The sequence below is a fragment of the Leucoraja erinacea genome, chromosome 10 (genome assembly GCF_028641065.1).
Source record: "Leucoraja erinacea ecotype New England chromosome 10, Leri_hhj_1, whole genome shotgun sequence".
Taxonomy (NCBI): Eukaryota; Metazoa; Chordata; class Chondrichthyes; order Rajiformes; family Rajidae; genus Leucoraja; species Leucoraja erinaceus.
The window spans coordinates 12,680,939-12,705,367 of record NC_073386.1 but is presented as its reverse complement, the minus strand read 5'-3'; the positions used below and the strand labels follow the sequence as shown (position 1 = coordinate 12,705,367).

Genomic DNA, 24,429 nt, shown 5'->3' with positions numbered 1-24,429 from the left:
TTGTGGTTAGTTTAGTTTAATTTATTATTGTCACATTATTGGCACAATTTGGTACAGTGAAAAGCTTTTTGTTGCGTGCTACCCATCCAAAGAAGAGACTATACATGAATACAATCAAGCTGCCGACAGTGCACAGATAAAGGATAAAGGGTTACAACATTCAGTGCACGATGAAAGGGCTGTAAATTGAATAACTAATCATTTGAAAAGATCACTCATTGTTTTGCAAAAAAAGTGTGTATTCTTTCTATTATTGGATTATTTTTACTGGCTTTCCTCATTTCCCATCTCCTTTACTGCCTTAACATACTCTTCTAGGATTGGCAGGGAAATGACCATCCTCTTTGGAACAACACCGACAGAGATGGTTTGGTTGGCTGAACAAATGCACAATGGGAACCTTGAACAGGAATACTTCATGTTCGTATCGAAAAGTGAAAGGCTTGCATAGAGTGGATGTGGAGAGGATGTTTCCACTAGTGGGAGAGTTTAGGATTAAAGGTCATAGCCCCAGAATTAAAGGGCAATCTTTTAGGAAGGAGGTGAGGAGAAATTTATTTAGTCAGAGAGTGGTGGATCTGTAGAATTCTTTACCACACAAAGTTGCGGAGGCCAAGTCAATTGATATTTTTAAGGCAGAGGTAGATAGATTTTTGATTAGGACAGGTGTCAAGGGTTATAGGGAGAACTCAGGAGAGTGGGGTTTGGAGGGAGAGATAGATCAACCATGATTGAATGGCAGAGTAGACTTGATGGGCCGAATGGCCTAATTCTCATCCTATCCCTCATGACCTCATGACCAGTTCCGTTTAAACTCACGGGGGTCCTATTTACCCCACTCCATGTAAGCTCAACTGGGCCCTGTTTTGTTCATTTTCTTTAAATTTACCAGATTATGTTGTTGTGGAACATATTTAAAAATTTGAATGAAACGTGTATTGGCATAACAATGGGACTAATATCCATTCACACTGGAGGTAGTTCAGAGAAATTTCACTAGGTGGAGCCCCAGGTTAAAAGCATTGTCCTATGAGAAGGTTCAACATATTGGGCCTATAATCTTTGGAATTTGGAAGAACGTGCAGGAATATATAAGGTACTGAGGGGGATTTCCCTTGTGGTAGAGTCCAGAATGGGGGGTGGAGGATCAGAGTAAGAGATGAGGAGATGAGGAGATGAGGAAGGTCATGACTTTGTGGAGTTGTAGAGGTAGAGGCATTGAACACATTTAACGCAGACATTGGCATGTTTTTGACGACTTGGGAGTCAAGGGTTCTGGGAAACAGGCAGGGAAGTAAAATATTGTTGCTCTTTTTGCTGCCTATGTATGTTCAATCAGCACCAGATATGCACCTGTACTTCGTATGCACAATCTGTGCCCTGAAAAAATCACTTTGACCAGAGAGATTATAATACTCCCAAAACAGTAAAAAATATATATATATATTATTTGAAAAGCTTATAAGATTTAATCTTTCACATTATATTATTCTCAAAAACTTTCCACTGTACACGTGACAATAAACTAAATTAAATTAAACTAAACTATACAGGTCCAACTTTTTTATTTTGCTCTATAAAATGCTACAGGCAAAACAGTTGCTTTTTGCTCTCTGATCTGCTCCCTGTGTGAATTCATTAACCTGGCCACCCTGTTCGCTTTTCCCAATGTCGTTGCCAGAAGGCACAGAGTTTAATTCAAGGTAATTCTTGACAGAACAGCTCCTTAATGAGCGTAAAGGTTTCATCGCGATCAGCAGAGGTCCTTAAGTTTCATATTGACCAGAAAATGTGGTCCTTTGGGAAGAAATTGAAATGTAACCTTACCACGCAAGCCTACCTGCTTTAGATTGCTCAGGGTCTTGTCTTTCATCATCTGGATTTATTGTTCTCTGTGGTTTTTGAGACTGATATTGGTTGGCAGGGTTTAAAATTTCTGAATTTACAAACTTCATCCGATCTATGAATAGTGACAGAATTAAAAACCAATAAAGGGCAGTAATACACAGGTCATTGATGAAAAGAATTATGAGGCAAATATTAATATTGTTGTTCTTACCTTGATCACTCTCAGCGTGAGCTGCCTGTAAAAAGATAGTTGAGATTAATTTTTATTGCCCCTGAAAACAGAATGTGTTCCTGGAAAATTAGTGATATTGTGTTAAATTCAAGTTTTACTGCACTGTATTGAGCACGTTAAAGATTCAATTAAAAAAATAATAGAAGACAAATCTGTCATCATCTTTGTTAATAAAAGTTGAGAAGATTTGAAGTGCTCAGAGATATGAGATAGTGGTCTCTTGCATGATATACAATGTTTATTGTATAGATATATTTATCAAATTACCCCAAACCCCTAATACGTATTGACAGAACCAGGAAACACTCATGCCTCCCACAATGTGAGCTCAAATATTTCAGTGTGCAGATGCTCTATGTAGGTTTAAACAAATTATGAATAATAGAGGATTTGATTCTACTTAGTTTCAACTTAAAAATGTATTGATCACTGCTCATTTCATATTTGCTTGGAGTAGCTGTAAAGAAACACTTTTAAATAGGATTGTCTATTGTCTATCATTGTACTGTACTTCCTTGCAAAACTTGCCACACAGAGTAACTTCCCAGTTCTTTCACCGGTTCTATATTAACAGTAATATATCTAGAGATATGCTATTGCATGTTTTAGTGCTCATGTCAGCCAAGACTAGAGGAGAAACCATCTCCTTGTTCTTTGACAAATATCATAGAATGTGGAACAGTACAGAACAAGTGCTGTTGGACCTTGGCCTATGATGTCAGTGCCAAACATGATGCCAAGACAAACTCTTATCTGCCTGCACATAATCCATATTCTCCCATTCCCTACATAACCATGTGCCTACCAACATATTAGAACTATTCAAGTATCATAAACAACATTGGACATTATACCTTAATTATATCTGCTGTGGATCTTTCTGTTGCTTTCAGTTTTTTCAGTAACAGTTGTTCATTATATGAAATCTGGGTTTCTTGGTTTTCAAGAGATTTGATTTCCCCTTCAAGCCTGTAAATAACATATAACTTTAGAATTTGGAAATTGTATTCAGAGTTCAATGTCACATAAAACCTTGGTGATAAGTTGTAACCTTTGCCGAATAACAATGTGCAGTTAAGTGTACCTGCTCTCATCAAATGCATATCCAGATAGGAAGGTCACCTTTATAGTGCAAATAAATATGCTGTGACCTCTGCTCCCAGATATGAAACCTTTGCAAATTGTAGTGTATTAACTGGCCAGCAAAATGGATAATACATAATACATTTCTCATCTTTAAAATGTAGCTCAGCATTTGGGCAAATTGATGAATAGGATATCTTTTGCACATATCGTCAGCAATCAATATCATGGACAAATAAACATTTTTCCAGCTTATATATTATACAATACAGGTACAGTTATGTCATTTGTGCATTGCCAGAAATCTTACACAATCACAAAATTACAATCTACGCAATCATAAAAATCTCACTGCCAACTTTTGGAAAAGCTTTTTGCTCATATATCATGTTTTGTTAAGATTTTTACTTTAATGTAGTTTAGAAATAAAGTGGAAACAGGCCCTTCGACCCACCGAGTCTGTGCCGACCAACAAACCCCCGTACATTAGTTCTATCCTACACGCTAGGGACAATTTGCAGAAGCCGATTAACCTACAAACCTGCACATCTTTGGGATGTGGGAAGAAACCAGAGCACCCAGAGAAAACCCACATGGTCACAGGGAAACATACAAACTCCATACAAACAGCACCAGAGGTCAGGATCGAACCCGGGTCTCTGGCACTGTAAGGCAGCAACTCTACCACTGTATCACAGATTTCCTTCCCTCTTTATATGTTTCCTTAAAAAATTGGTAATTTGAAGTGAATTATATTCATTGCCTCAACTGCAACTCATTGGCTAATTTGTCGTTGTTAATAGTCCGTTCATATAAATACCCCGACCATCCATTTCATGTTCTCTAAACTGCAAACAGGCCACCCCAACTTAGGAGCCACGAGGTTAAAGGACAAGGGAGCCATATTGGGTAACCCATTATAGTTTTAGTCTCACTGTCTCAAAGGATAAATGTCACCTCTTCTATCTGCTGTACCATGATGGCCTGGCTCTGATTATTTTCTGTGAAATTTAGTGGCAGTGGCTTACCCCCAATTGCTCTGTGAACTCTTCTATTTTCTCTAAATTAAATTTTAAAATCAATAAGTATCCCTCACAGGTGAAGATTGAAAAGAGTGATTTCAATTCACTTCTGATTGCAAAATAACCAGCTTGGAATGTTTATCGGATGCTGCAATGTTTTTCTCTCTTTACTGATGCTGCCTACATTGAAACAATTTCAGTTTTATTATCTGCTGTTTGCCTCTGGTCACTGAAAAAAAGATGTTGCTTTCAAACGAGATGAGCCAGAAATAACTCTGAAGAATTGATTTTTGAACAGTTATTTCGTCAAATGGCATGGGCCAGCTGGAATATTTAATCAATTAGGAAATTCTGCTTTCAGCAAATGTCCTTTCCAGCGACCTCAACCACTCCCTTGAGGTTGCAACCATATCGAGGGAAATGTTAATCGTAATCTAGAAGGGTGCTTGCCTGTTTAGAGGGTGCTGAATCTTTAATGCAGGATGGTAATGACATTTAACAGAACTCAGTCAATCAACTGTACAAACAAACAAAACACAAAATGCAGGAGGAATTCAGTGGGTCCGGCAGCATCCGTGGAAGGAATGAACAGACAACACTTGGGGTCAGGATCCATGTTTGTACAGACAGACAAGCTGCACACTTCGAACAATTAAGAAAACTTTCTTGGGTGGTTTGGGTCAAGAAGATTACAAACTTTGTGGGAAGATATCTAACATTTGCTGCTTCCGGAAAAAAATGCAAATGTATTATTTTGGAATACATTTTACTGTGAAAAGTAAACCTTGAATTGCTTTTGTTCCAATTTCAGTAACATGGATGTAGATTGAGGCAAGTCACCACTCTCAACATGTGTTCCTTATGTACACCACCGGTAGCAAATTTGAAACATTTCAATATATCTTAAAGAATGCATATTTCACTGTGGATGAACTTTGAAAGTCCAAACTCAATTTAACCTGAAGTGCTTGTGTGAATTATCTCTCAGTACTCTTCTTAACATTACTAATGGTTCTGCTCCACTAAATTATATTAGCACCGCATGTCATGGAAAATGTTGATATATTGGTTAATTGATAACCACAAATTGTTCCTAAAGTAGATGTGCTGTGGGAGACTGAGGGAGATTGATGAATACCTAAGAGAGGAGAGAGAGAGAGAGAGAGAGAGAGAGAGAGAGAGAGAGAGAGAGAGAGAGAGAGAGAGAGAGAGAGAGAGAGAGAGAGAGAGAGAGAGAGAGAGAGAGAGAGAGAGAGAGAGAGAGAGAGAGAGAGAGAGAGATAGAGAGAGAGAGAGAGAGAGAGAGAGAGAGAGAGAGAGAGAGAGAGAGAGAGAAGAAGAGAAGAGAAATAAGCATGGAATGGAATTGACGGGATTACTCTGAGAGCTAGCATTGATTTAATAGGCCAAATGGCCTCCATCTATATTCAGGGCAAGTTGGACTGAAGGGCCTGTTTCCACACTGAATGATCCTATAAGCAGTCAACAATTTCACAAAATATTTAAAAAATTCACAAAATATTTTAAAATAACCCCACTAATGTATCAGTTGATAAAACTTTATATTTTGTATGACTTTAAAATGCTTTATAGCATTATAGGCACACCTCATTCATCAAAATAGAATTCAAAACATGGGATGAAGATAGCCTCAACGCAGCATAATCCTTTATGAAGTGATCACTACATTTAAAGTTGTTAATTAACAAAGGATCGTGATTTAATTTAAATGCAGAAAATGGTGGATTCCAACTCCCGAGAGCAAAACGTTTGTGGTTGACTGCTTTGTGGTACTTACAAAGTGCACTAGTGCCATGCAGTGGCAGGAATATTTTTCAGTGCTCATCTTTGTGTAATGGGCTAGAAATTCTTTCTGCTGGGAAAGGCAGGTTAAATGTGCAGTGCACAGTGATCCAACTCTTAATAAATTACATTGGCATTACACACCATAGTATTCATGTACTTGGTACTAATGCATAAGATGTACATCGTTTTCTATTTTACATATTCAAAGCAAAGGTCTTTCCTCTCTACTCATGGGATATTGCAGATTAAGGGCTGACTCATGGGGAAGATGGTAGTCAGGAGCCCGAGGATGAAGAGGTAAGGAGGGGGACATTAGGAGGTGCGGGGAAAAGGGACCGTGGGCAATGTGGAGATACTTCACAGACCAACCCCTTCCAACCCCAATATCATTTAACTGACAGGTTAACAATTGCACCTCTATTATTTTAATCAGGATCTCTGTTATATCAATATAATTAAAAGTCTCAGATTGACCACTTCCTGTTTGCACTGCTAACTGATTTTAGAAAAAACGCTACCACTTATGGCTGTGATTTTTGGCCATCTTACTCAGAGTCCCCTGCGCAGGACAAGATGATTTAATGCTAATGTCATTTATTAAGAGTTGGATCACAGTGCAGACCTTATTTCTTTGCTGAAGCTTAGAAAATACAATACATTTACTCTATACTCTATAATCTTTGATTTTGGCTGTGGAGTCGATGGTGGCCCCCATTTAAGGTCCCTGGAGATGATGGTTTCAAGGAACTTAAAATACTCCACAGATGTGACTGTGATGTTGATGGTGAGTGGGGTGAGGGGAGGGGTATACAAAGTCTACAATCAATTCCACTGTCTTAAGAGCATTGAGCTCCAGGTTATTGCGAAGGCACCAGGATGCCAGCTGTGTCCTAAACTAATTAAGTATTAAACTAACTAATCTTGGACTGGCAATGAGTGGACAATGTCTGTTCCAAACTAGTTTTCCAAACAAGTTTTCATGAAGGATATTTGACTGACACTAGTGTTTTATATTTTTTGTGAAATTATTAAAATTATAACAACATTTAAAAGACATTCGGACAGTTAAATGGATAAGAAAGGTTTAGAGGGATATGGGCCAAACATGGGTCGGTGGGACTAGCATAGGTGGGGCATTGTGGTCTGCATGGGCAAGTTGGGCTAAAGGGCCTATTTCCTTGCTGTATGACTCTATGACTACCTGTACATCCCAATATACTTGTCAAAATTTAAATATAGGAATACAGTTTTACATATTTTTCCATATTAATTATTTTAATCTCAGTCCTGCCTATTCTTTAAAACATCACGGAAGAATGGGAATGAAGAACTATTAATGGAAAGCCGGGAGGTTGAAACACCCTCTTATTATATATCATACAATGGACACAACGCGGTCTATGGTTGAAAAAAATTCCTCAACTTTCAAGATAGTCACAAAATGCTGGAGCAACTCAGTGGGTTAGGCAGCATTTCTGGAGAAAAGGAATATGTGATGTTTTGGGTCGAGACCCTTCTTTAGATTCTACTTTCCAGAGATGCTGCCTGACCCACTGAGTTAACTTCAGCATTTTGTGGCTATCTTCCGTGTAAACCAGCATCAGCAGTTCCTTCCTGCACACTCTAACCTTCAAATTTGCTCTCTGAACAAATTTGTGTAATTTTTTCCTTGGAAAATAAAAAAAAACCTATGCCTTAGTTCTCAAATGAAAAGCTTCAATTCTCAAAGAAACTGATTTGTTTTTCAATTCACAGAGTTCCAGCACAGCTTAGATGGTGTAGGGGGCCAACATGTCTTTCAATATTGATAGCACCATGTGTGACTTAATCTAATTGTAACAGCAACCTCCAGTAATATTCAGCCTTCTGTAACTGAGCTGCAAAGGAATTTAAACAATTTGCTGCAGCAGTCGTACTTGAATAATCCCCTGGCTCCCTAAACATATTCAGAGAACTGAAGCAACAAGAAGCATTGTAAGCCTCCAGCCAAGGAGAGGGTTAGATTTCCTTCAGCATGCGAAGAACAGGGCTGGGGTGATGTAGCCATACATACTCATTATTACTACATTTCACTGTTAATTTGTTTAATGTCACTCTTTACTTGGAAACCATACGTTTTCTAGCACAAGGATTATATTAACCAGTAAATGTAATTTTTTATCATTTTTTTCCAGTATGTTTTCATACCAAAATATTAATTTATATTATAAGCTAGATTGAAACTTAGATAATTCAAACTATTCTGGGTCACTGAAGAGAATTTCCCCATGAAGATTAGGCAAGTATAGCAGAGGGCATGATATAATTGATTAGTATGGGTGTCAGGGGTTATGGGGAGAAGGCAGGAGAATGGGATTAGGAGGGAGTGATAGATCAGCCATGATTGAATGGTGGAGTAGACTTGATGGGCCAAATGGCCTCATTCTGCTCATATCACTTATGACCTTATTAATAGGGAATAGTTGGAGTGTGCCTAATGGAAGAGGTAGCTTTTAGCTCCTAGAGCCAGCATGCTTTCCATCAGGTTATTGTACAATCATAGAAAATAGGTGCAGGAGTAGGCCATTCGGTCTTTCGAGCCAACGCCGCCATTCAATATGATCATGGCTGATCATCCAAAAATCAGTAGTCCGTTCCATTCCTGCTTTCTCCCCATATCCCTGATTCCGTTAGCCCTCAGAGCTACAGCAGGTCTAACTCTCTCTTGAATACATCAAATGTATTAAATGTATAAAAGGAATGTATAAAAGGAAACTCAAACATCAATATAACTTGGTGAATCCTTTGAATCACAATTATCCAATGAATCCTTTATACACATTGAGTTAAATGTCACCAAATTGGTAGGGTGGACATGAAGATGATTTTACACTCATCCAATGTAACGTCTCATATATGAGTAAAATTGAGCATTAAATCAAGTCAGGGATCTATCTGCTTGACCCCTCGATGGTTCAATGTTTCTTTTTACTATCACATGTACTACAGATACAGTGAATTGCATCTTTTTTTCCTACACAGTGGATCAAGATTAACATTATTATCACTTCTATTTAGTATTCTCAGCTTCTATGGAGCTATACTGGTGGGATTTTTGTTCCAGTCATGGTTTTACCAACTGTACTCATACACCAAATGCTGGAGTAACTCAGCGGGCCAGGCAGCATCTCTGGAGAGATGGAATGGGTGACGTTTCGGGTCGAGACCCGAAACGTCACTCATTCCTTCTCTCCAGAGATGCTGCCTGGCCCTCTGAGTTACTCCGGCATTTTGTGCCTACCTTTGATTTAAACCAGCACCTGCAGTTCTTTCCTACACTGTACTCATACACCAGTGGTTTACCTGAGAATTGTTTGTTCCATTTGCTTGGATTGAAGCTGGTCTTCCTGGTGCTGTGTTCTTATCGCCTCTTGTTCTTGAGGAGTTAAGTTGGCCACTCCTTCCAGAAGCCATCTTTCTCTCAAAGCTTTTGACTGTTCAGAACAGAGCAATGTTAGAAATTATTTTTTTTTATCATTTTGTTTATCATTCGGCAAGTATTTACAAATGAAAAATGTTTGGCCTCATTCGGAGGTCAGGGTCAATGTTAATGGCTGCTGGTCTAGAATATGAAAGCAGCTCGGAGCAGGGGTGGACAAATTACTTCTTCAAGCCTACATGGTCATTTAATCAGATCATGACTCTCCGGATTGCAAACTCTGCATTCCAACATACCCTTGATTACCATTCAACATTCCAACATATACTTGTACCATTCGGCTTGTACTCGCTAGATTTTGGAAGATTGAGGGGGGGGTCATAGAAACTTACAAAATTCTGAAGAGGTTGGACAAGCTAGATGCAAGAAGATTGTTCCCGATGTTGGGGAAGTCCAAAACAAGGGATCACAGTTTAAGGATAAGGGGGAAATCTTTTAAGACTGAGATGAGAAAAACATTTTTTACACAGAGAATGGTGAATCTCTGGAATCCTCTGCCACAGAATGTAGTTGAGCCCAGTTCATTGGCTATATTTAAGACAGAGTTAGATGTGGCCCTTGTGGCTAAAGGGATCAAGGGGTATGGAGAGAAGGCAGGTACAGGATACTGAGTTGGATGATCAGCCATGATCATATTGAATGGCGGTGCAGGTTCGAAGGGTCGAATGGCCTATTCCTGCACCTATTTTCTATGTTTCTATGTTTCTACTCCATTGCTTATCAAGAATCTATCTACCTCCGCTTTAAAAATTATAGGATCAGATAATACTGTACATAAATCCAATCACATGAAATTCAAGTATAATACCTAGAGCAAAGGGGAAGATACCGAGTGCAGAATATCGTTCTCAGTGCATCGGTTCCATGGACGAAGTCCAATGACCGCATTGGGGTAGAGGTAAATCGGACAGTACCCTAGGTTATGAAGGACTGTTTAGAAGTCTGATAACAGAGAGGAAGAAGCAAATATCATGTGCTATTGGGCCTGTTCCTAAGCTGTATGGTTTTATGTTCTATGTTCTATGTTTCACTGCACGATTTGCTCCGATATTCATCCTTTCTTTCATTGACAATGTAGAGCATTTGTTAATTGCTGCACCTTTAAGTGCTTTAGCTTCAGCTTCTCCTCTTCCACTTCAAACCGTTGTCCCGTGATCTTCTCTTGGATTTTCCTTTTTTCCTGCAAAATCAGAATTGAAACGTAAGGTTTTTGTCCAGGTGTCTCAACTATTTTCCGAATGAAATATATTAAAGATCGACGTCATTCCGTACTGTATAACATAGCATTATGCAATCTACCATAAATCTCATTATAGACAATAGACAATAGGTGCAAGAGTAGGTCATTCGGCCCTTCGAGCCAGCTCCGCCATTCAATGATATTCAACGCCATGGCTGATCATCCACAATCAGTACCCCGTTCCTTCCTTCTCCCCATATCCCCTGACTTCGCTATCTTTAAGAGCCCTATCCAGCTCTCTCTTGAAAGTATCCAGAGAACTGGCCTCCACCGCCCTCTGAGGCAGAGAATTCCACAGACTCACAACTCTCTGTGAGAAAAAGTGTTTCATCGTCTCCGTTCTAAATGGCTTACTCCTTATTCTTAAACTGTGGCCCCTGGTTCTGGACTCCCCCAACATCGGGAAGATGTTTCCCTCCTCTAGCGTGTCCAAACCCTTAACAATCTTATATGTTTGAATGATATTCACTCTCATCCTTCTAAACTCCAGAGTGTACAAGCCCAGTCGTTCCATTCTCTCAGCACATGACAGGCTCACTATCCCGGGAAATTAACTTTGTAAACCTACGCTGCACTCCCTCAATAGCAAGAATGTCCTTCCTCAAATTAGGGGACCAAAACTGCACACAATACTCCAGGTGTGGTCTCACTAGGGCTCTGTACAACTGCAGAAGGACCTCTTTGCTCCTATACTCAACTCCTCTTGTTATAAAGGCCAACATGCCATTTGTTTTCTTCACTGCCTGCTGTACCTGCATGCTTACTTTCATAGACTGATGAACAAGGACCCCCAGATCCCATTGTACTTCCCCTTTTCCCAACTTGACGGCATTTAGATAGTAATCTGCAGTCCTCTTTTTAATACCAAAGTGGAGAACCTCACATTTATCCACCTTAAACTTAATCTGCCATGCATCTGCCCAATCCCCCAACCTGTCCAAGTCACCCTGCATTCTCATAGCATCCTCCTCACACTTCTGCCATTCTGAAAGGGACCCGATCATCCCTACTCTTTGTTTCCCTACTCTTTGTTTCTGTCTGCCAACCACTTCTCTATCCATGTCAGCACTACCTCCAATACCATGTACCCTAATTTTGCCCACTAATCTCCTATGTGGGACCTTATCAAATGCTCTCTGAAAGTCCAGGTACACTACATCCACTGGCTCTCCCTTGTCCATTTTCTTAGTTACATCCTCAAAAAATTCCAGAAGATTAATCTAGCATGATTTCCCCTTCGTAAATCCATGCTGACTCGGACCGATCCTGTTACTGCTATCCAAATGTGCGGCTATTTCATCTTTTATAATTAACTCCAGCATCTTCCCCACCACCGATGTCAGGCTAACTGGTCTATAATTCCCTGTTTTCTCTCTCCTGCCTTTCTTAAAAAGTGGGATGACTTTAGCTACCCTCCAATCCATAGGAACTGATCCCGAATCTATAGAACATTGGAAAATAATCACCAATGCATCCACGATTTCTAGAGCCACTTCCTTAAGTACCCTGGGATGCAGACCATCAGGCCCTGGGGATTTATCAGCCTTCAGTCCCATCAATCTACCCAACACCATTTCCTCCCTAATGTGGATTTCCTTCAGTTCCTCCGTCACCCCAGATCCTCTGGCCACTACTACATCAGGAAGATTGTTTGTGTTCTCCTTAGTGAAGATGGATTGAAAATACCTGTTCAACTCATCTGCCTGTTGAACAAAATACCTGTTCAACTTGTTCCCCATAATAAATTCACCTTTTTCGGTCTTTAAGGGTCCAACTTTGGTCTTAACTATTTTTTTCCTCTTCACATACCTAAAGAAGCTTTTACTATCCTCCTTTATATTTTTGGCTAGCTTACCTTCGTACCTCATCTTTTCTCCCCGTATTGTCTTTTTAGTTATCTTCTGTTGCTCTTTAAACATTACCCAATCCTCTTGCTTCATGCTCATCTTTGCTACGTTGTACTTCTTCTCTTTTATTTTTATACTGTCCCTGACGTCCCTTGTCAGCCACAGTCGCCCCCTTACTCCCCTTGGAATCTTTCTTCCTCCTAGGAATGAACTGACCCTGCACCTTCTGTATTATTCCTAGAAATACCTGCCATTGTTGTTCAACTGTAACACTGACACCTCCGATCTACCCTTCTCCCTCTTCAATTGTAGATTAAACCTGACCATATTATGGTCACTACCTCCTAATGGCTCATTAACTTTGAGGTCCTTTATCAAATCTGGTTCATTACATAACACTAAATCCAGAATTGCCTTCTCCCTGGTAGACTCCAATACAAGCTGCTCTAAGAATCCATCACAAAGGCACTTTACAAAGTCCCTTTCTTGGAGTTCAGAACCAACCTGATTCTCCCAGTCTACCTGCATGTTGAAATCTCCCATAACAACCACAGCATCGACTTAGTCCCCCTACACATTAACGGCGAGTGTGTGGAGAGGGTCAACACCTTCCGGTTTCTCGGCATCCATATTGCTGCTGATATCTCCTGGACGGACAACACGACATCAAGAAGGCTCAGCAGCGGCTGCACTTCCTGAGGGTCCTCAGGAAGCACAACCTGGACTCTAACCTGCTGCTGACCTTCTACCGCTCGTCCATCGAGAGCCTGCTGACATACTGCATTACAGCATGGTATGGCAGCTGCACCAAGGCAGACAGGGAGAGGCTTCAGAGGGTAACCAGGACAGCGCAGAGGATCATTGGTTGCCCTCTCCCCTCCCTGATGGACATCTACACCTCCCGCTGCCTTAGCAGGGCAAAGAAGATCACCAAAGACAGCTCCCATCCTGCGTTTGGACTGTTCGACCTGCTGCCCTCTGGAAGGCGCTATAGGTGCATCAAATCCAGGACAAACAGACTCAGGAATAGCTGCTTCCCGAGAATTATATCTACCATAAATTCAAATCCACACATGCACTGACTACACCGCCCAACACGGACTTCCATCTGTATATATGTATATATGTATGTAGCGCCGTAGAATTTGTGCACCTATTCCCCCCCCCCCCCCCCTCCCTTCTGTTTTGTTTTTCTGTTTCTTGTTTTTTTGTGTAAAATTGTATGTATGCACTGAGTACGAGCAGCTTTCAGTTTCACTGTACATGTATAGTGACAATAAATGGCATATCATATCATATCATATCATTACCTTTGCTACATGCCAACTTTGATGCAACTTGCACCCTATGTCCAGACTACTGTTTGGGGGCCTGTAGATAAGTCCCATTAGGGTATTTTTACCCTTACAATTCCTTAGTTCTATCCATACTGACCCCACATCTCCTGTTTCAATGTCACCTTGCAAGGGACTGTATTTCATTCCTCACCAACAGAACTACCCCACCCCCTCTGCCCACCTGTCTGTCTTTTGTTAGGCGGTATACCCTTGAATATCCCTTGAATATTCAGTTCCGTACATTTTCACTGTACATTTCTTTAGTATCACTCTACTTATAAATCCAACATTTTATACTTTTACTTCAGAGATACATTGCAGAAACAGGCCCTTTGGCCCACCGGGACAGCACTGGCCAGCGCAGCCCCATACACTAGCACTATCCAACATACTATGGACAATTTACAATTTCCAAAAGCCAATTAACCTACAAACCTGTACATCTTTGGGGTGTGGGCGGCACCCGGAGAACCCGATGAAAATCCACGCGGTCACAGGAAGAATGTACAAACTCCATAGAGACAGCATCCGTAGGCAGGATCGAACCTGGGTCTCTGGCGCTGTATGGCAGCAACTCTACCGCTGCGCCACCGTGCCACCCCAGCACACCGGCAGGAACGGGGTACTGATTGGGGATGATCAGCCATGATTACATTGAATTGCGGTGCTGGCTCGAAGGGTCGAGTGGCCTATTCCTGCATCTATTGTCTATTGTCAATTGTCTATTTTCTAGCATAAAGATTAAACTTACTGGGTTAGTGTAATGTTTCACTTTTTGTTTGGTGCATCATCTATCGTGAGCTATATTCAAAGTTGACGTTAAACTTGTTTTGATTTGACCCATACAACTGATTTTCTTTCCATCTGGGTTACTTTGTTAATCAATAGAACCATCTTGATTGCCTTTGATACTTTTGTAGATATCATCATGGGTGTTGTTTGATCTATTTGATTCAGGAGCTGGGGGCCATTTTAGTTTTGCGTCATTTTAAAGCAGACTAAGAGATATGAAAAGAATGACTTCAAGTCCAGAGACCTGGCAGGTCATATGCATGGCAGCCTTCCATCACAACACGTACTGTCTTGGATATATATATATCTATATATATACAGTATATATATCAAGACAGTACAGTGTCGTGATGTAAAAGCAGAGACCCGCTGAGTTACTCCAGCATTTTGAGTCCATCATTGGTTTAAACCGGCATCTGAGTACAGGAAGGAACTGCAGGTGCTGGTTTAAACCGAAGGTAGACACAAAATGATGGATTAACTCAGTGGGACAGGCAGCATCTCTGGAGAGAAGGAATGGGTGATATTTCAGGTCGAGATCCTTCTTCAGACGAAGAAGGGTCTTGACCCAAAACTCCTCCTCTCCAGTCATGCTGCCTGTCCCTCTGAGTTACTCCAGCATTTTCTATGTGTATTTTCTATATATATACCCCTGTATGTATGTGCGTGCGTGCGTGCGTGCGTGCAAGAGAACATTTTTGAAAAGGAAGTTGAGGGCTATTGTAAGAATGAAGATAGGAAGCACCGACCCATGTAAAATTTATGGATTATTAGATCAAATGGTCTTTTTCTGTTACCAAAATATCTGTTTCGGATCTCTTCAAAGCCAGAATAATAGCTATCTGGCCTAGATTGGCTCTGAGCTCCATAGTCAGATCTCTGGTATATGCAGCAGTAAACTTCAATAAACTAATATGGTCTACAAATGGACCAAACTTTCATCCTAAACGTGTTATGTGCAACTGAAGCTATACGATGAACTTGCGAAAGAGGCTGTGAGCTGAGGGGGAAGTACTGAGGAAGCATTGGATTGGATATAGCCAGCTGTGGTGTTCTTTGAAACCCCACTGTGAACATGTCAGCAAAATGCACAATCAACATATAAGTAGCAAAGATAATCCCAGCCGCTCCAGCTCCATTCCCTGGATTGTTTGCAAGTGGTAAACACCAGAATTGTCACAAGAGTAAGACACATTCACCAACTTTTGAGAATACCAATAAACTCCGACTTCTCCACAACATTTCTGTTGAACATCAAGCAGGTGGCATTTCTACATTAATCATTTCAAACATAGGGTTTTGGTCAGTGGGGGTAAGATGTACAGGTAATAGGAACCTGAGGGACAATGTTTTACATGAAGGGTGGTTGGTACATGGAACTGGCTACCAGAGGAGGTAGTTGAGGCAGCTACTATCAAAATGTTTAAACACCATGAGAACAAGTACATGGATAGGATAGGTTTATAGTGATATGGGCCAAATGCAGGCAGGTGGGACTATTATAGATTGGGCACGTTGGTTAGCGTGGACAAGTTGGGCTGAAGGGCCTATTTCCATGCTGTATGCCTCTATGACACTATTTCATGGATTTACAACAAACAAACGGAGATGGTAAAGTCAGTGCTGGGAGGAGCTTGCGTCAAACAAACTGTTAAGTTGTGATTTCTATATAGAAACATAGAAAAATAGGTGCAGGAGTAGGCCATCCAGCCCTTTAATCCAGCAACGCCATTCAATATGATCATGGCTGATCATCTAAAATCAGTACCCCAATCCTGCTTTTTCCCCATACCCCGTGATTCCTTTAGCCCTCAGAGCTAAATCTAACTCTTGAAAACATCAGTGAATTGGCGGCCACTGCCTTCTCTGGGAGAAAAAGTTTGTCCACATCTCAGTCCTCAATGGCCTACCCCTTATTCTTAAACTGTGACCCCTGGTTCTGGACTCCCCCAACATCTGGAATATTTTTCCTGCATCTAACCTGTCCAATCCTTTAAGAATTTTATATGTTTCTGTAAGATCCCTTCTCATCCTTCTAATTTCCAGTGAGTACAAGCCCAGTCAACCCATTCTTTCATCATACATCAGTTATCCTTGGAATTAACCTGGTGAAATTACGCGCTGCACTCCCTCAATAGTAATAATGTCCTTTCTCAAATTAGGAGACCAAAATTGCACACAATACTCCAGGTGCGGTCGCACCAGGGCCCTGTACAACTGCAGTAGGACCTCCTTGCTCCTAAACTCAAATCCTCTAGCAATGAAGGCCAGCATGCTCTATTTCACAACTCAAATCCTCTAGCAATGAAAGCCAGAAGCTTTCTTCACTCCCTGCAGTACCTGTATACTTACTTTCAGTGACTGATGTACAAGCACACCCAGATATTACATATGAAGCAAGCAGGGTTCAGGGAAATCTCTGCAGGAAGCTATGGGTGAGACCTATTCCTTGCACATATGACAACATTTTCTTCCTAGCGTTCACAAGAGTAAGTTATACTCAAAATCGTTCAGAGTGAAAGAGTGAACCATATGTAAAGGTGGAGGGCAGCTTGCAAGGGGCTGTGCAGGTGATGACAAGCCCCTTCAAGCGAATACTGGAGTTAGTTGTATTCAGAGTCAGTTGGAGAGAAATGCAAATAAGTAGAAGTTATAGATACATTTAAGGATTAAAGTTATTTCAGGTCATCCGAGTATAGGGATCACATTTGTCCACAATATTTTTCAGTATTTTACGACAACGAGATAACCCACGCGCTCACGGGGAGAACGTACAAACTCCATTCAGAGAGCACCCAAAGCCAGGATCGAACCCGGGTCTCTGGATCTGAACATCGGCAACTCCACCAATGCACCACCGTGCTGTCCTATGAGTGTATTTACTATTCTTTCACCATCCATTAACTAGTATAACCCGGCTATGTTCTTTCTCGATTGAGAGTCAAGCTGGAGCTTTCTTTAAATCATTAACCTATAAAGCACATGGTTACTGGTTTGAATAAAACTCTTTCACATTGGTTTCTTTCTCGAATATGTCATTCCTCAATGAACACCGTTCCATGGTACCAGGAGGTCCTTAAGTAATCTGCCAATATTTTAATACATGAGTCAAACGGGTGACTTTCATGTTATTCTGATATGCCATCCATCGCATCTACTCTTTGTGCATCGTATTCCATTTAATGCTTGGAGAGGCTCGCTAATTCCAACTAATTCCAGCCTCCCAGACAGCCTTAACCCATTACAGTTTTTCTTTCATCACAATAGGTCCAAGGCCCTACACTCATCACTGGAGCATCTGGATAACACCCACATCAGACTCCTACTGTATATATTGACAACAACTCTGCTTTTAACACAATGACCCCAACCAAACTCACTTCCAAAGACTTAGGATTACACTATGAATAGTATTACACTCTGAACTGGATCCTTGATTTACGGAGCCATAGGCCTCAATCAGTGAGGATAAGTGGGCGAAACATCCTCCATAATAATTCTCAATACCAGTGTCCTACAAGGATGCGTTCTCAGCCACTACACTTCCTATACAGGCACGACTGTTTGGCCGTATGCTGCTCTAACACCATTTACAAGTTTACAGAGAGCAGGGGTGAAATGTGTGTCATAAGGGCGTAATTGATAGGAGCAGAATTAGGCCATTTGGCCCATCAAGTCTGCGGCGCCACTCAATCGCACTCACTAGAGTGTGTGGCCAGGGTGGTGTGGGTCTCTGATGGTGCTGGCTGCCTTTTTGAGGCAGCGTGTCCTGTAAATCCCTTTGATGATGGGGAGGGCAGAACCCGTGATGGATTGGGCAGTGTTCAATAACTTGCGCTCACGCACTTAGCATAATCACAAGTGGAAGATTTATTTTCAACATAATTTAGTTACCATAATTTTCATATCCACATTAGTGACTAATTGCCTGTCTAATGTTATTTGTAAACCAGGTCCAAGATGAATTGCGAACCTTCAGACCATTTACTCACCATGTGATACACAGGCTATTAATTGGGTGGATGTACACTATACCCACCCTCAAATGGTGGCCAAGGATCTTCTCTACAGTACCTACTGGATGCTGACTAATTTCTTCAGACTCTATGAAGCAAAGGTGAGGCAACTTAACTCACAAATGGCAGGGAAAAGAACCAATGAGGGAGAAGCAATAGTTTGTCCAATTGCCATGGGCAATTTCAGTTTAGTTTATTGTCACGTGCACTAAGGCACAGTGAAAAGCTTTTGTTGGTGCCAACCAGTCAGTGGAAAGACAATACATGATTACAATAGAGCCATTTACAATATATATATACAAGATAAGGGAATAGCGTTTAGTGCAAGGTAAAGCCAGCAAATTCTGATCAAAGATAGTCCGAGGGTCACCAGTGAGGTAGATAGTAGTTCAGCACTGCTCTCTAGTTATGGTAGGATGATTCATTTGGAAAGAAACTGTCCCTGAATCTGGAGGTGTGCGTTTTCACACTTCTATACCTTTTGCCTGATAGGAGAGGGGAGAAGAGGGAATGGCCAGGGTGTGACACATCCTTGGTTATGCTGCTGGCCGTGGCAAGGCAGCGTGAGGTATCAGTGAACCATTCAAGGGCACTTTGGGATTGATGGCTGTAGAATAGCATTCGCATAGAATTATTCTTGTCTAAATTATCTGTTGCAGTTGGACGGTTAGGTGGAAATCATTTTCCCTTTAACAGGTGGGTTGGTAACATTATACTACTTTATAAATAAAATATCAAGCACTAGTGTTGTGAAATAACACATATGTTACCAATGTGGGATGGATCATGGCAACTGAAAGATTTTTACAATGGGCCAGACTGTGTTTGATCTCGCCCATTCCCCATATTCACTGCCCATGCCATTCCTCATTCATCTGACCGAGCCAACATTCAGACATGGACTGATATGTGGGAAACTACGTATACATAATTGGGCGGCAGGCACGGTGACGCAACGGTAGAGTTGCTGTCTTACAGTGCCAGAGACCTCTGTTTGATCCTGACTGTGGATGCTGTCTGTACAGAGTTTGTATGTTATCCCCATGATCCCTTGAGTTTTCATCGTCTGCTTCAGTCTCCCCCTACATTCCAAAAACGTACATGTTGGAATGTTAATTTGGGTCTGGTAAAGATTGTAAATTGTTCCTAGTGTGTAGGATAGCACTAGTTCACGGAGATCGCTAGTCTGCGTGGATTCAGTCTACCGCATGACAGAAGGGGAAGAGGTTGTACTGCTTCATAGCCACAGGAAAAAATGATCTCCTGTGGCGTTCTGTGCTGCACCTTGGTGGAACCAGTCTGTGGCCGAAGGTGCTCCTCAGGTTGACCAATGTGTCATGGAGGGGGTGAGCTGTATTCCCCAAGATGTTCTGCAGTTTGAGGAGCATCCTCCCCTCCAAGACCATCTCCAGTAAATCCAACTCCGCTCTCAGGATGGAGCCAGCCTTCCTGATGACAGTGTGCTAATCCCAGTCAACAGTGTGATGGAATAATCTCCACATATCTCGATGAATGTTTCTCCCGCATTGTGCAAGATGCTTGACACTATCTGGCACAAAGCAGCCCACACTGAGGCAAAAAAAAAAGTCTATAAAACCCTCAGCATTCATTTTCTTCACTGCCCACATAGATCATGGGACAGCACAAGGACAGGCCCTTCAGTCCACAATGTTTGTGCCAAACATGATGCCTAGCTGAACTCGCTTCTGTCTCCACATGATCCATATTCCACCATTCCCTGCATCTCCTTGCAGCTTTCCAAAAACCTCTTAAACACCACTAGCGTATCCGCCTCTATCACCACCCCAGGCAATGTCCAGGCCTCCAACATCCTCTGTGTAAAAAGGTTCCCCCGCATATCTCCATTGAACTTTCCTCTCACCTTATAGCTATGCCCTCTAGTGTTGGACCCTGGGAAAAAGGTTCTATGCCTCCCATAATTTTATATACTTCTATCAAGTCTCCCCTCAACCTCCGACATTCAAGAGAAAACAATTCAGGTCTATCCAACTTCTCCCAACCCCTCTTGAACCTCCTTAATCCAGGCAGCATTATGGCAAACCTCCTCTGCACCCTCTCCAAAGCTTCCACATCTTTCCTGCAATGGGACGACCAGAGATGTACCCAATATTCCAAATGCAGCGTAACCAAAGTGGCGCAGCGGTAGAGTTGCTGCCTTGCAGCGCTTGCAGCACTAGAGACCCAGGTTTGATCCCGACTGCGGGTGCTGTCTGTACGGAGTTTGTAAGTTCTCCCCCTGACCTGCGTGGGTTCGCCCCGAGATCTTCGGTTTCCTCCCACACTCCAAAAACGTACAGGTTTGCAGGTTAATTGGCTAATTGGCTTGGATTTGTATACTTGGTGTAAGTGTAAATTGTCCCTAGTGTGTGTAGGCTTGTGTTAATGTGCGGGGTTATCGCAGGTCGGTGTGGGTTCAGTGGGCCCAAGGGCCTGATTCCGCGCTGTATCTCTGAACTAAACTAAAACTAAACAAAGTCCTGCATCATTGTAGTCTTTTGCCCAGGCTCTTCCAACAGTGCCATTCATACTTGTAATCTCTACCACCAAGAAGGTCAGGAGAACATAGGAGCATCACCACTTGCAAGGGTCCCCTCCAAGTTATACACCATCATGACCATTATCCCTTTGTCATTAGGATCTAATTTCTGAAAGCCCACCCCAACAACATTGTGGGCGTAATTTCAACTGCGTTTTATTGCCTCTATGCCGTGCAGCAAGTCCCTTGGCCTTTCCTGGAGCAGTAAATGATGGACAATATATGGACTCTGGCCTTGCTAGTGATGTCAAGATTTAAAAAAAAATGAGCACATAAACAAATAAAAAAGAATTATCCTGGTTTTATAGAGAGTGGCGCAGTGGTAGAATTGCTGCCTTACGGATTTTGCATGTTCACCCTGTGACCAGTCCACTTGGGTTTTCACCGGTTTCCTCCCACATTCCAAAAGCGTGCAGGTTTGTAGGCGAATTGGCTTCTGTAAAATTGCCCCTCGCGTGTAGCGAAACTGGGATAAGTTAGAACTAGCGTGTGGGTGTTCGTTGGTCGGCGCGGACTCGAGGGGCTGAAGAGCCTGTTTCCACGCTGTATCTCTAAATTAAACAAAACCTTTGGGCTCCTGAGGATATTTTAACTTGTACCTGTTGATTCTTGAATCCGAATCATTCACAAATCTTGAATGACTGCAGTCCCAACACATTTCCAACAAAACATATTTTCTACCTTTTGCAATTATGCGTAGTTGTCCAAACGTTTTATTTTCTGGTGTCTTTTTTGTAGTTGACAAATTGTCATCTGTTCATTGACTCCACATGTTCCGAACCCAGTCCTGAATCTACTGACTTTTTAATTCACAAAAGCCCTTCCAAAATCCAAATAAAACACAGCTACTTCATTATGATTGTTTCGTTTAGTTTAGTTTAGAAATACAATGCGGAAGCAGGCCCTTTGGCCCATCGAGTCTGCGCTGATCAGCGATCTCTGCACATAACACTATCCTACACACACTAGGGCCAATTTTTTACATTCATGCCAGGTTAATTAACCTACAACCTGTACGTCTTTGGAGTGTGGGAGGAAACCGAAGATCTCGGGGAAAATCCACACATGTCACGGGGAGAGCGTAAAACTCCATACAGACAGCACCCGTAGTCAGGATCGAACCCGGGTGTCTGGCACTGTAAAGCAGTAACTCTACCGTGTATAAGCTGCGTAAACTACTTTTGCCCTTTCAAAGATTCCAATGAGCTTGATTGAATGTGATCTTCCCTTTTGAATATTGCGTTAGCAACCCTTTGATATGTCTTTGGTTAATGTATTTCATTTGATTACATCCTTTAGTAAAATTTCAATCAGCTGATGTAATGCCAGTTGGTATACAATTACCGGGACTTGTTCCATCTCCTTTATAAAGCGAAAGAACAGGATTAGCTATCTCCAATCTTTTAATATGGGATCTCTTTTCTATTCATTGTTACAAAAAGTTGGGACACAGTCCGTTGGAAACAGAGGATTTGTACTCTCTGTGTTATGTAGTAAATGATTTGTCGTTGAACCAGCGAAATCTGCTACAAAGTTGTCCTTGCGAGTTTAGGTTTGTAAAACATAATTATATGACATTAAAACAGGTTTTAAATAGCATCAAAATCTAGATCATGGAAACATAGAAAATAGGTGCAGTACTAGGCCAATCGGCCCATCGAGCCAGCACCGCCATTTAATATGATCATGGCTGATCATCCAAAATCAGTACCCTGTTCCTGCTGTCTCCCCCAGATCAGATCTGGAACATCTAAATCAGTAATCTAGATGAAACTTCCTATAATTCTTTAAGGGAATATTGTTATAAAACAGCAAAAATAGGTTATTTCCACATTTACTAAGGATGTTCTGTCATTCAGCACCTGTACAAATTCTGTAGTGTATTTTTCCCTGGCTTAGGGACTGAATATAGTTATGATTTACCAATTGTTAATTTTGGTTTTTATCTTAAGACCAAATCGCAGGCTGCCATTAATATATTATTCAGTAGAAACTCAGGAATGATCATTTCCAATAACAAGTACTTACAGCAAATAATTTAACCACTATTAACACATAGCAGTCATGCTCTCAAATATTATAACTTTTTAGATCATTAAAATAAGATCCAAACTCATAAGTATATTTTCATTAGCTGACCAGTCAGCTGTGTAGAACATTTGTCTTTCTAATATTGTAATGTCTATTGAAAAGTCACAATAAGTATATTCTATACCTTAGTTATTATTACAACAGTGGCATTATGCTATGGAAAGAGAGGTTATAATTAGGGTGAGGTGGCATCAAGCTCCATTCTCACCTAGAGCGTATCACCTTGCCCTCAATCACGCTGCTATAGTAGTCTTCTGTGCAGACTCTGACCTCATACCAAAACAGATACTTGAAAAATCAATTGCAAGGGCATGACATGCAGATTTCTATTCCTCACTTTCAACTTCAATGGCTATTAAAACAGACAGCGAAAATATATAATTCAGCTACCATTCAGGGACAAAGCAAATTTGGGGAATATTTTGATATGAAGAAGTTAGTCTTTAACTAACTGACTCCTGCCAGCAAGGAAATACTTAATTTAGACACTAAAAGCTGGAGTAGCTCAGTGGGTCAGACAGCATCTCTGGAGAAAAGGAATAGGTGATGTTTTGGATCGAGGCACTTCTTCAGAAGAAGAAAAGTCTTGACCCGAAACGTCACCTATTCCTTTTTCTCCAGAGATGCTGTCTGACCTGCCAAGTTACTCCAGCTTTATGTGTCTAACTTCGGTTTAAACCAGCATCTGCAGTTCCTTCCTACACAGCAAGGAAATACTTTACTGAAGTTGAAGGTCCTTGAAGCCTTTGACCTGATAGTGTCCTTCACAGACATACATACACTGACAAACAATACGCAGCTTGGGTTACAAGGAAGGCAAATTTAGAGGACTTACGGTGATGGCTTGCAGTCTTTCTTTCAGTAGATGCGTCTCTTCCATCCTGAGAATCAAAACAGAAAGAGCTAAAGTAGAATGCTGAAGAACATGAGCAGGGGAGGGAGATGCGAGTGCCGGCGTCTGGTGCAGCCGGGCGGGAGAGTATTTCTGGCTTGTCAGGACGTCTCCCAGCAGATGATGGTGCTGGCCTGACTCAGACTGGCACATGTGATGAAGGGTGCTGGCTGGGCTGTCTATTTTGA

The 24,429-nt window shown here is 41.4% G+C and overlaps 1 protein-coding gene across 4 annotated transcripts in view; it reads right to left on the bottom strand.

Moving 5' to 3' along the window:
* Positions 1-24,429, bottom strand: part of palmdb (palmdelphin b) — a 76,965-nt gene that overhangs the window by 11,901 nt on the left and 40,635 nt on the right. For all 4 annotated transcript variants that reach the window (XM_055641488.1, XM_055641487.1, XM_055641489.1 and 1 more), the window contains exons 2-7: positions 24,185-24,230; positions 10,569-10,649; positions 9,334-9,464; positions 2,935-3,049; positions 2,060-2,084; positions 1,841-1,960 (exon numbers count right to left, since the gene is read on the bottom strand). In XM_055641488.1, the coding sequence (XP_055497463.1) occupies positions 1,841-1,960; positions 2,060-2,084; positions 2,935-3,049; positions 9,334-9,464; positions 10,569-10,649; positions 24,185-24,229 (517 nt within the window). In that variant the 5' untranslated portion in view covers position 24,230. The remainder of the gene's footprint in view (positions 1-1,840; positions 1,961-2,059; positions 2,085-2,934; positions 3,050-9,333; positions 9,465-10,568; positions 10,650-24,184; positions 24,231-24,429) is intronic.